This window comes from Protopterus annectens, chromosome 9.part0, assembly GCF_019279795.1.
Source record: "Protopterus annectens isolate FY-2018-M chromosome 9.part0, PAN1.0, whole genome shotgun sequence".
In the NCBI taxonomy this organism is placed as follows: Eukaryota; Metazoa; Chordata; order Ceratodontiformes; family Protopteridae; genus Protopterus; species Protopterus annectens.
In genome coordinates this window covers 1504139697-1504153318 of record NC_056743.1, presented here as the reverse complement: position 1 = coordinate 1504153318, position 13622 = coordinate 1504139697, and the positions used below count along the sequence as shown (strand labels likewise).

The 13622-nt window shown below is 40.2% G+C and overlaps 1 protein-coding gene across 3 annotated transcripts in view; it reads left to right on the top strand.

Annotated features, from left to right (window-relative positions):
- XAB2 (XPA binding protein 2) overlaps positions 1 to 13622 on the top strand; it is a 1020149-nt gene that overhangs the window by 583728 nt on the left and 422799 nt on the right. For all 3 annotated transcript variants that reach the window (XM_044084446.1, XM_044084447.1, XM_044084449.1), the window contains one exon: positions 845 to 976. In XM_044084446.1, the coding sequence (XP_043940381.1) occupies positions 845 to 976 (132 nt within the window). The remainder of the gene's footprint in view (positions 1 to 844; positions 977 to 13622) is intronic.

Sequence of the window (13622 nt, the reverse complement as noted above, 5' to 3'; positions counted from 1 at the left end):
TTCATTCATTTTGTATCCCAAAAAGATTTGAAACTGTCTCAAAATGTTCCACAGCACTGTAATGTCTCTTTCTGGTTTTGTCAGGTATAAAATAATATCATCTGCAAATAGAGCCAGCTTTTTCTTGACTACCATACCAGTTATATCCTTGAATTTCTGAGTCCCTCATTTTCTTTGCCAGTCTTTCTATAAATATAATGCAAATAATAAAGGGGAAAGAGGACCTTTTTTATTATTGTCCATTGAAGAAAACTGTCTTTAATCGTTCTAAATCACTGCATTTCTTACTGTACATATCATGCTATTTGCATCCTTTAATTGTCCCAAACTAGTCATCCATGTGTATGGTTTCAATTGATGTGCTGTTATTCTAATTGTAATCATGCTGTTGTTTTTAACGTGTCGTTACTCAGAAAGTATCTTACTGTGTATGTATGTTTTTATTCACAAGCCGTGAATGCCTGTGTAATGGATGTACCATGTTATTTTATGTAACCCAGATGTACGCAGTCTGTTCATTTGTGGATATACATATGTCTGTTTGCTAATACTCTTGAGTAAGGTTATGATGTTCTTCTGGTAGTGCAAATAGCTAATCACCACCTACTTTGATACTCATAACTTGTATCTGTGTATGTCTGTTGCTAAGTTAACCACTTTGTTTTTCACTATTAATCAACAGATCACATATTTGTATTTCTGTAGCTGGGAAATTTTTCTTCCTGGGCCTCTGCTGAAGTATGGGAGCTGCCCAACAGAACCTTTCCAGTTAACAGAATGTAATTGATAAATAAAGTCTGGAATTTAGTGTCACACTTGCTTCACTTTTTCTTTAATTTTGCAGAAAGCAACTGCAATACCAGCGAAGAAAGCTGAGTACTTTGATACAGCAGAGCCAGTCCAGAACAGAGTATACAAGTCCTTGAAGGTGTGGTCCATGTTGGCAGATTTGGAAGAAAGCTTGGGATCATTTAAGGTGAGATATTGTATATACCCTCCAGAACTCTTCAGAGATGTGGACGTGAAAGTAACTCAGAGGACATTATTGTGTTTTTTCAGTAGTGGTAGTTTATCTGGTGTAACAATAGCTGTAAAATTGTTTTGGGTAATTATGATATCCAACTATTTGAAGATCGGTTTTCCAAAGCATTTATCTGTGTATAAATTGGTACTTTTGCCTTGCATATCAATTGTTTCTTTGCTATAAAATTGAAAACATTCTCCTTCAGTCTAGATGTTGCTCAGAAAGCATCTGTTTTAACATGTTAGAGCTGTAACTCTGCTGGTTATGCATTTCTTTTCCAAAATATTTTTCTTTTTACCCATTTAAAGCTTGTAATTTCTTTTTACCCAACAATTTGTACTTATTTTCCTGCGCCTCTTCAAAAATTTTTACAAGCCTTCTTCAAATGTTTCCTTGTACATCAGATTTTTTTATCTGGCAGAATTCCATTGCAGTACATACTCAAGTTAATATTTTGGAATTTCTACTTCTGTAGCTATCAAAAACGTGCCCAAATTTTTGCCTCATATTTTTGGTCTGCTCATCATAAAATTTGTGATTTTTCTAGCAAATCCCACTAAATGACATCATACATTTGAGTTTCAGATTTCATTTCCTTAAGAAAATGTATGCTAACATCCTGTTAAGTTTATAAGAACACTATATAAAATCTGTCCCTGTTTTGGGGATTTTGTCCTCCCATTATTGTAGGCTTTGTCTAGATTTCTTGTGCTAAGAGGTTGAGAGGTATGCTGACTTCCCAGAATGTGTGCTTATTCTTTTGGGCCCTCCCAGCAACTGATGAACTTCACATTTGTCTCTGTCAACATATCGTCTTATTTCAGAAAATGTGTAGCTTGTATAGGTGTTCCAGAATGCATGTATTGAACCCTCCCCCCACATTCCTTTTAGAATTGGTACGTGCGCACTTGGGTAAAACTCTACATGTATTCAGCTCTACTTACTTTATCCTGGTCAGAACTATCGGGGCTTAGAACATATCCTCACAAGAAACTGGTTCAAGACAGGGACCAGACTTGCATGGTTTGCCAGCTCATTTCAGGGCATACACACACACACACACACACACACTCAACTGCATTTTTATTGCCAGCTTCTCTCTGTTTATGTCTGCCAGTTAATTAAAGAAATTGGAGTTTTTAACAAAAATCCATTGGATATAAAAACGACACCCTGGCCAAGAGTCGAACCAGATAACCAAATGCTGTGAAGCAGCAATTGCAGTTTCTACACCACCATTCTGTTCATTTAAAATGCTTGCTTCACCAGATTTGCAGCTTTATCGTTGTGCCCTACCTGAAGTCTGCATTTTAAATGCATCCCATTATCCTTTTCAGAATAACTCCTTTATCCCTGAAACATTGCACCCAAGTCCCTACTTCTCATACCATATAAGAAGTTGAACTCTTAAGTTTGTGCTGTTACTATGATGTCTTTACCGATTTTGCAATTGCTCCAGTCTGCACATCCTCAGGTATTGACACTTGCATTATTACACTACTTCTAGAATTTGCATTATTCTTGTATTTCAATATGTGTGTATATACCTTTAAGAAGCTATCCAAGGGCTTGCACTAGAGTATAAATAATGAGCACGTGTGAGTCTTACTGCCATTTTGTAGTTAGCTGTTGAGATGTGAACATGTATGTTTGTAAGCTGTTTGTTAACTAGTTCGTTCATATTTAATGATGCTGCTATCCATCCTGATGTGTTTTTGTATATTAAAGCATCAGAACAAAACCCCAAGCCTTATTATTTGTATTACAGACGAACGAGCAACATGGTGTCAAAAGTGGCATATCTAAAGGACATGGTGTCAGAAGTGGCATGTCTTAAGGACGTGGTGCCAGAAGCAGCATATCTAAAAGGGCCTGAAGTCAGAACCAGCATACCAAAGGGGCATGAAGTTTAAAACAGCTTGGCGAAAACAATTTAAGGCACTTATCCAGATTCTGGTGGAATATGCAGCAGTGGACCATCCCAAAACTATGCATACTTCGTAAAATAGGTCAGAAACGAATTTCAGGAATTAAAACTTGTTCAGCACTATATCTTTTTTGCATAATATGAAATGAGGCATACAGAACGCTCTAAATAAAATTTGCATGAACAAATATGTACGATATTGATAAAAATCTTTGAATTACTACGGAAAATGTTTGAAATAAAGTCCGAATTGCATAAAACTAATAAAATAAGGGGAAACAACTGCATTTTCACAAAGCATATGTATTTTTGTATTGAGCAAAGATATCCGAGTTATCACGTGTGTAAAGTGTGCACCTGCTATTTATGCTGGAGAGGGAGAAAACCGTCATATTGATGTTCATTGTGTTTCACTGTTGCACTCATTACATTTGGGTAATCTGCTGGCAGGTTGCCCTCAGTCGGCCTGATTAACAAAGTCTTGGGTCTTGCGTCAGTTGCTGTCCCTTCTTCCATGACGTCAGGTTGTCAGGGGTGTAAAACATGCAGCTGACGCCATTACATCAGTCTTTCTTGTCGCGCGGTGCCTGAAGCGAGTTTCAGAAATGAAGTCTTCAACTAAAAGCGAAGTACCCCGTTGGGGAAACTTTTTCTTGCTCCTTACCGATGTCAGCAAAAGTTAATAATTGTATTACTTGTGGGAAGCAAATACCTCATAAGGATTTTCATTTGTACTGTATTTCTGGCTTACACCCTGACCACGCTGTACCTTGCTGTCCATTTTGTGCTTTATTTAATCAACGCACTCTCCATCATCGGTACATTTTTGCTTCTAAATATTTTTCTCGGTTCAGTTAGCCATCCAACTACCAGAATACCGAAAAAACACAAAGAAAAAGACAGAGGCAGGCCGTTAAGGTCCAAAACTGCCGACGACGCTTCTCCTAAGCCAGTCGCCAGTTCGCCGGTACTCAGTGAGGCACTTTCGCAGCCCCTGATACCTGCTACTTCTGATTCGCAGGCCTCTACTGAGACCCATTCGGAGTCCGGTATGCCATGCAATGTTTCAAATATGGAACCCGTGGATGTCTCTACCTTGGATGGGTCCGGAGCCGCTGAGCATGCACCGGCTTCTGAGGGTGTATTCAGGCCTACAGACTTGCATATTAAACTGACTCCAACATCAGTACTAAGGCCTAAATCTCGATCTATGCTAAAAAATCGACACCCAGGCCACATGTTCAGGCCCCTATGCCTAAAAAACAAATTATCAAAATGGCTGAAGATTTAATTACTCTAATCAGGGGGTAGTCACCCCCCCCCCCCCTCCAAGAGGCCTAGGGCTGAACTAGACTATGAATCTTTTGAACAGGACTCTGTTTCTTCTGACTCTTCTAATGATCTGGATTTGTTCATTCCTGCTTATGAGGACTCTGATGCAGAGGATTCCATTCCCTCTGCTTCTCCACTTGAGGATTTCTCTTTTGGGGAAACCTTACATACCTTAAGGGAGCATTTCCACTGGGAAAGTCAGGATTTCTCTGAATCCAAACAGAGGCTTAGGGATTTCCTTCTTCCTCAGCATATGCCTTTGGCTATACCTCCTGTACTAGACATTGTTGATGATGTGTTTTCGGAATCCAGTATGGACCCTGATTCCCTGCCTTCAGCTACTAGCAAACCAGACAGGTACTACAGGGTTCCTGAGTCCCACAAATTCATTTTCAAAAATCCTGTTGTGGATCCTGAAACCATTTCTCAGGGGCCCAAGGGCATTAAGACTTCTACTGCTAAAAATCCTATCCCTTCTGATAGAGACTCCAGGGCGCTGGATAGATGGGGTAAAAAGGTTTATACTTCTGCAACCTTAGCAATCAGGGCTTTAAACTGTCAATTCCATATGCTAAAATATCAGCAGCATATCATGGGACTGCTTAAACAGAAAATGATGTTGATTTCTGACTGTGTGGAGAATGAAGAATGGCAGGATTTATTGCATTCAGCTGATCCAGTTGGCAAACATACTTTGCAATGTGGTTTTGATTCTTTAGAGGCCTCTTGCAGGGCCGCTGTTACTGGGTCTGTGCTTAGAAGGCATGCTTGGTAAGGAGCAATCTCTGCCTGATCATGTTCAAGCAAAGCTTTTGGATGCTCCTTTACAACAGGACCGCCTGTTTGGCAATAAGGCTGAAGAAGTTCTAAAAAAGATGGAAGATAAAGCTAAATCTATGCAAACTATGAAAGATTTCTTACAGGTACAACTTCCAAGATTTAGTAGGCATTGGCCTACTAAGAACTGGTCCTTTCCAGCTCCTTCCAGAGCCACTACAGCCAAACCCAGACATTCCAAAAGCTCCAGGTTCAGAACTAAGCAGTGGGGTGCTTCCACTTCCAAATCTGGAAACAACAAGGCACCACCCTATGGTAAACAGTCTCAATGACTTCCCTTTAAAATTTCCAAGCACTTACCTCTTAGCCACCCCTTTCGGGGGAAAATTGGCTCTTCATTCAAGAAACTGGCAACTTATAACCCAGGACAAATTGGTTTTAAATATAGTGTCCCAGGGATACAGATTTCATTTTCAGATGCTGCCAACACCAAACGGGTGGCCAGACCTGCCCCCAAATCAGTGGGCAGTGGCTCAGAAACAAGTACTTTCCCTCCTAAACATGGGGGCAATTCAACTTGTACCAGAAGAGGAAAAGGGACAAGGTTTCTATTCCAGACTTTTCCTGGTACCCAGAAAAGACAAATCATGGCGTCCAATTCTGGACCTGTCTACTCTAAACACCTTTCTGGACATTCCAAAATTCAAGATGCGGACTCTTCACCAGTTTCTTCCTATGCTAGGCAAGGATGCCTGGTTGGCAACTCTAGATTTGAAAGAGGCTTACCTGCATATCCCAATCGGGGAATCTTGCAGAAGATACCTACGCTTCAAAGCAGGCTGCATGCATTATCAGTTCTCTGTACTGCCCTTTGGCTTGTCTACTGTGCCCAGGGTATTCACAAAGTGCCTGGCTCCAGTAATTGCATTTTGCGGGCAAAGAAATATTCAAATATATCCATACCTGGACGATTGTCTAATTCAGGCAGAAAATGAGGCCATTCTTCAAAAACAACTGGCGTATGTAAAAAGAGTTCTAACCTGTCTAGGGTACACCATAAACAAAAAGAATTCTCAACTGGTACCCTCTCAAAAAATTACATTCCTGGGTGCAAGCTTGAATACAACTGCCCAGATGGCTTTCCTTACGCCAGAAAAACAAATTCATTTGATGACTTACTTCAAACAGGTGGCCACAAAAACCCTGCTTATCTGCAAGACAAATACTGCAAGCCTTGGGGTTCATAGCATCCTGCATTCTTCTAATTCCATATGCAAGACTGCATATGAGAAAACTTCAGTGGTACTTAAAAAGTTTATGGAGTCAACATTGTCACAGCCTGGAATCAATGATTCCTATCATGCCATGCCTGTGCCTAGAGTTCCTATGGTGGGCAGAGACCTGTCACCAAAACAAGGGACTGCAATTCACACCACCCCCTGCCACCCAAACCCTAACTACAGATGCATCAGACTATGCATAGGGGGCTCAGACTATGCATAGGGGGCTCATCTGGCAGGGAAGTGCATTCAGGGCAAATGGAGCCCAAATCAAATGCACCTTCATATCAATCAAAAAGAAATGCTAGCTCTATAGAATGCACTGACAACCTTCAAGGACTACCTTCATCCAGGACAATTACTGATAAAGACGGACAACACCACGGTTATGTGGTACATAAACAAGCAGGGGGTACACATTCCTACCCCCTCTGCAGACTAGCCATGGCATTGTGGAACACGGCCTTGAGCTACCAAGTGCAGCTACAAGCTCAATTCCTGCCAGGAAAACTGAATGTTCTGGCAGACGACCTAAGCAGAAATCCCATGGACCCACACAAATGGAAACTGGAACCATGGATTTTCAACATGTTGACACGCAAATGGGAAAGCCCAGACATAGATCTTTTTGCCTCACCCCAGAACTACCAGTTGGACAAATTTTGCACAAGAACTCATCACAAAAAATCCTGGAAAATGGATTCTCTGTCCTTCAGCTGGAAAAACCTATCAGTCTGTGCCTTTCCCCCTCTGCTATCCAAAATGCTTCTAAAAGTCAAACAGGACAAACCAAAAATGATTTTGATTGCTCTAGACTGGCCTCGCCAGCACTGGTACCCACTCCTGCGCAGTGTGTCACACATTTCACCATGGCACCTGCCTCTGACACCTTGCTTACTGTCTCAGCAGGAGAACCAAATTCTGCACCGTCAGCTCCAAACATTGAATCTTGCAGCTTGGCTAATCACTTAAATTCCCCCTTAGCATCCCTCAGCAAACCTGTGATGGATGTCATTTTGGAGGCGAGAAGACCTAGTACAAGAAACTCTTATGCTGACAAATGGAAATGATTCTGTGCCTGGATTAAATCTTAAGGGATGAGCACAGCAGTGCCCAACTTACCTCAGATTTTGCAATACTTAACTGAGATGCTTCACAAGGGCTTGTCTTTTTCTTTCATAAAAATCCATGCCTCAGACATTTCTGCTCATTACAACACAGAACCCCCCCCCCCTTCTCTCATCCTCTTCTAAAGCAGTACCTCCGAGGGGCCAAAAACTTGAGACCACCCAGGAGAGCTCCAACCCCTGCCTGGGACCTTAACTTTGTATTGGAAAAACTCATTCTACCTCCTTTTGAGCCAGCTGCTACTGCGGACTTAAAATTTCTTTCCTGGAAAACAGCCTTCCTTTTAGCAATCACTTCAGCTAGAAGGATATCTGAACTATAGGCCCTTATGGCAGTGGAGCCTTTCATCATATTTCATGCGGACAGGGTGTCACTCAGGACCAATCCATCATTCATGCCCAAGGTGGTATCCAGTGTGGCTCTTAATCAGTCCATTCATTTGCCAACTTTCTTTCCCAATCCACAGAACAAAGGGGAACGGATTCTGCATTTCTTGGATGTACACAGACAACTTAGATTCTACTTGGATAGGACTAAATCTCAACGAAAATCTGAACAACTGCTGGTAGCATTTGCTGCAGGGGCAGAAGGGAAGGCTATTTCAAAGCAAACCATTTCTAAGTGGATAAGCCATTGTATTTATTTCTGTTATAAGCACCATGGAAAACCTATCCCCCGGGGGATCAGATCTTATTCCACCAGGGCTGCATCTACTTCAACAGCCTTTCTCAGAGATGTTCCTACCAGGGATATTCTAGAAGCTGCTACTTGGAGTTCAGTTCATTCTTTCACCAAGCATTATCACTTACCTATTTTCTCTAAACCCAGAGCTGGCTTTGCCACTGCTGTCGTACAGGACCTTATAGCTGGTCTTAATGCTGTATAAATCCATCCTCCCAACCATAGCTTTGATAATCTACCCAAATGTAATGACTGCAACAGTGAAACACGATGAACATAGTACAGTTGTGTACACTTACCATAAATATAGATGTTCGAGTGTATTCACTGTTGCAGTCCTGGTTACCCTCTCTCCAGCCCCCTGTTTTTCTATTACTATACCTCTACTTTCTTTTACTATGCTTAAAAGCCTTTTTGGTGTATTTGCTTTTGTTTGGAGGTATAGTTTTGTATTTTTAATTTTATATTTATATTTTGTTCCTCATTTGGGGGGCACCTGACATCTGGAGCAAGAAAAACTGATGTAATTGCGTCGGCTGCATGTTTTATATACCCCTGACGACCTGGCTTCATGGAAGAAGGGACAGCAACTGACGCAGGACCCAAGACTTTGTTAATCAGGCCAGCTGAGGGCAACCTGCCAGCAGATTACCCAAATGTAATGACTGCAACAGTGCATACACTCTAACATCTACATTTATGGTAAGTGTACACAACTGTACTTTCTACAGGCTGAGTCATGGGAGGACACAGAGTGCTTAAAATGTAAATTTAGAAAAATGTGTAACCGCCAGACAAATGTTACAATGAAAAGGCACTTATTTTGCACAAGAGATCAAAAGCCTGGTGAAACTTTTGCAGCATATATAACTGACCTGAGAAATAAAGCTAAAACGTGCAGATCTGATGACTTAAGGGATGAGTTGATAAAGGACAGACTTGTGTGGTATAAAAGATGAGGCTGTGAGAAAGATTTTGCTTCATGACACTGATTTAACTTTGAATAAGGCCATTGAGATTTGTCAGACATACGAGCTCACAGAAAAGCACACAAGTATGCTTACAAATGAGAGCAGCTCTAGAAGACACTGATAAAGCTCATGTTGATAGTAACAAACTTGTAAAAAATAACTGCCAAAAATGCTGAAAAACAACCACAGGTGGCAAGACAAATCCAAGGAACAAAATATAATCCACAGAGACAAGTTTTAATTCATAAAAACAAGTAGTGTAAGCACTTTCGTCTTGCTTCTGTGAGCAAGACTTCATCAGACAAACAGAACTAATGCAAAATGCAGCTATTTAAAGTGTCACATGCTGAACATCAATTAGCTTCTAAAAGCAAAAGTTACAGATATTTAAAAACATTTCAGTATAAATACAAATGCTAAATGAATAATCATGAATAAATAAGTAAGCATGAATTAAACTGACCAAGAATGAACATGCACGCTGAGGATGACCTGATTTTAAAAATATTATAAAAAACTTTGTTTAAAAACCATGCTAAATAATTACTTGAAGTGCAAAATGAGCAATTCATTTAAAAGAAGCAGTTCATTCAAAAGAAATACCCACTAGTAACATCAACTATTACACAGCCTGTCGGTTAACTAATATAATATCAAAAAATATAAAGAGTATAAAAGAGTAATTCTAGTAAGGTCCAGTGATGTAAACAAACAGCAAATGTACAGAAGAAATGATCAATTACCTCTGCAGACTCTTCAGTTTTAAAACACAAGACAAGGACCATAAATCATTTAGTCCTGGAGCATTGTAGGCATTCAGTTTTATTTGCCATAATAATTCGCACAGTTCTAGCTTAAGGGTGAGGGTTCCCCCCCGGGATCTTGTTCAATTTGATCAATCACCTTAAACTTGAAACTGTGCTGGGGGTGTTTGTGCACATGCTTAGCCAGTGCATTCTCCAGTTTAACTTCCTGATGCTGTAAATATGTTCATAGACCCTGTCCTTGAATTTACAATCAGTTTTACCGATGTAGAAATAAGGGCAGAGGTTGCAGGTTGCTAAATAGACCACTCCCTTGGTGGCACAATTAAATCTTTTATTTATGTAGTGTTTTCTCCCTCTAATGGAGAAGGCATTACCCATCTCCATAATTCTATACTGGGAGCAGCTCTCGCATTTATACATGCCTGGAGCTTTCGCAAATGGGATCTTACCCCTCTCCAACAAACATTTAACGTTCTGCCCTCTTCTATAGACAATTCTAGGTCTGGATTCAAGAATAGAAGTCAGATCTGTATCAGAACTAAGTAGAGTCCAATTTTTATACAAAATTTGTCGTATTAACTTAGCATCAATACTAAATGATGTGATAAAAGTCACCTTGGGTGGGTTTGCTTTATATGACCGGCTCTGTTCAACTAAAGATGTCACAGTGTTGAGGGCTACATGCCTAGTGGAAAGTATTGGACTAAATAATCCATTGTTTCTCTTGTGTTGGACCTCAAATATCATCTCTTCTAAAAGTTGGCTAGGGTACACCCATTTCAGAAACATTCCCCTCAAGGTTTGACTTTCCACAAAAAATTTGTCGTCATCAGAAACCATGCGGGCTGCCCTCACCAACTGGCCCTTAACAGATTTCTTTTGTTGATAAGGGTGACTACTGGTGTAATGAAGAAAGGAATTGGAGTAAGTGGATTTTCTGTGAATCTTAGCTTTGAACACTTGGTTTCCTCTATCTTTATATAAGTCTACATCCAGATACGCTATGTTTTCTGTACTTGAAGTATATGTAAAGGATAAAAAATTCGTAGAGGCATTCAAATAATCAATAAACTTGGGAATGTCTTTGATAGTGCCATCAAACATAATGAACACATCGTCCAAATATCTAGTGTAGTAGTAGATATTGGCACTAATCTCGTTGTTGTTAAAGACTAAGTGTTGCTCCCAATGGGCCATCACGAGGTTAGTGAAGCTAACCCCATATGGAGAACCCATTGCAACACCCGTCTTTTGTAAATAATATCTCCCTTCGAACATGAAATAATTGTTTGTCAAAATAAAATCCAAAAATTCCTGTACTAGCTCAATTTCTCTTACTGAACACTACCCTTGTCCGTCATGAAATTGGAAACCCATTCAATTCCTGTATCCACAGATATGATAGTATACAGGTCCTTACTGTCAGTGGTCAGGAAAACAATGTGATCTCTGTATTCGAGGCCATTGACGTTACTTAGAAAGGACCAAGAGTCTCTGCAAATATGGTCCACATGTTCAACCAATTTCTTTAAAACTGTGTCAACGTATTTAGCAATGTGGTAAGTAATGGAATTTCTTCCGTTCACAATAGGCCGGAGGGGTGGATCCTCTAAGCTCTTGTGAACCTTTGGAATTCCAAAAATTATAGGCGTCAGTGGGGCCAAGCATGACAAATAATTATACAAGTCCAATGAAATCCTAGACTCTATGAACAAGTCATTCAAACAAACCTTCACTTTCTGTTGTGATGTGTTCATTTAATTCAATGAGGCTGAAGTATAATTGTCAGTATTCAACAATCTCAACATATGATCTCTGTAATCGAATTTGTAAAAAAACACAAGGCCACCTCCTTTATCTAGTTTGACCATTTTAACATTCTGAAAATGCAAAGAATTCAACCTATCCCAGTCCAACTCATTAAAATTCAAAGTTTTACTGGAAGAAACAGATCTACTACTATCTACAATGTCACGTAAATCCAGTTCACATACACGTTCAAAAGTCAACAAGGCAGGAGGCAAAGGTGGGTTAAATACACTGGGTATTCTGCATTCCCTATCTGCTATGGGTTGGTTCTTAAATATACTCTCCAAATTTAATTTATGTGTGAAGAGTTTTAAATCGATGACTGTCCTTGCTAGATTAGCTGTCTGGTCAGGGACAAAAGTTAAACCTTTGGCAATAAGGTCAGCCAAAGTTGTGTCCACAGTCATGCTTGAATAGTTAAAAATGTTAAAGTCTTGGTCACTATTAAACACACTACTGTAAGAATTGGTGTTGACTGTATCAGAAGCGCCAGCTAGGTCATAGCTGGCCAGAATAGCAACTACCTCTGGGATGACCAGTTCGGTCTCGGGGCCCTTTGCATTAAATGGTCTCAGGTTGTTGGACTAATTGGTTTGGAAGCGGCCTCAGTTGTAAAAATTTTGAAAACTATGCTCGTGACTCTGAGGATTGTTGCCAAAAATAGGTCCTTCTTTAGGCGAAGCAAAGTCCCGGCTGGTGTTCATTTGATTGGCGCTATTCCCTTGGTTGGATGAAAAACAGAATCGCCTACTAGACCTGTTGGAAAATGCCAGGATCTCAACCCTTTAGGTACCTGACGTCTTTGTAAGCATCATGTTGATAGTATGCAGCACATGGTTAAAAGAAACAGGCCCATGCATATGGCAGCTGTAGTCCCTGCAGCACCTACTGGTAAACCCCAGAACTTTCTAGCACATTCCAGACTTCGCACAGTCTCAGTGAAGCACAAGAGTGAGTCAGCAAAGTCAAAGAATGGGCCCCAACCCAGTTTCATTGTCAACTGTCGTAATTGTGGTGGAAGTCATGAATCTAAAAGGAAAAAAAAATGTTTAGGTTTTGGTCAACAATGTCACAAATGTAATAAATGGAATCATTTCGAAACATTTTGTAAATCAAAAGGCCCACATTCTTTTATCAAAAGGGAACATTTTAAGAAACGAGTTGATCAATTAGGCTGTGACAAGCCTACTCTTTATGTTGATGGTGTGTCAGTGCTTTATGCAACAGTTAATTTAAGGTCCAAGAATAAAGTATTTTGTATTGTCTGGAGACATGGCGAACCCATAGAGCTCAAAGCTGGCACAGGTTCTAAGTGCAATATTATGTCAGCAGAAACATTTGGGAGATTATGTAAAGGTGGAAGGCTTGATTTGGCAAGGTGTGTGAAACTTATTGCTTATTGAGGTGAAGAAATTCAAACTGAAGGCTCAGTAGTGCTTCGTGTTATTCTGCTAGAAGAAGCTACGACTTATTTTATGTGGTCAAGGGACACGTTCAGCCATTGTTATGGCTCAGAGACTTTTTGAAAAATGGGACTGCTTTCATTTAATAAGGAAGTCCATCATGTTAGCTTAAAGGGCCACTACTCTAATTTTGCCCAGCATATTTTTCTACGTATGCATATCTTTTCGAAGACAAACTAGATAGACTTCCAGTTGTGTACTCCATAAAGTTAGACCCAGAGGTGAGTCCAGTTATCAGGCCAGCACATAAAGTTCCAGTAGCCATGCAGGACAGAGTCAAAGCAGAGTAAGATAAAATGGTGCAACAGGGTGTGATTTGTCCAGTGGAAACACCAACTGAATGGGTATCTTCCATGGTTGTAGCTCATAAGGAAAAGCTCAGATGACATCAGAGTATGTATTGATCCACAAGATTTGAACAAAGGGCTAAAAAGACCTCATCATCCAATGCGCACAGTCAAAG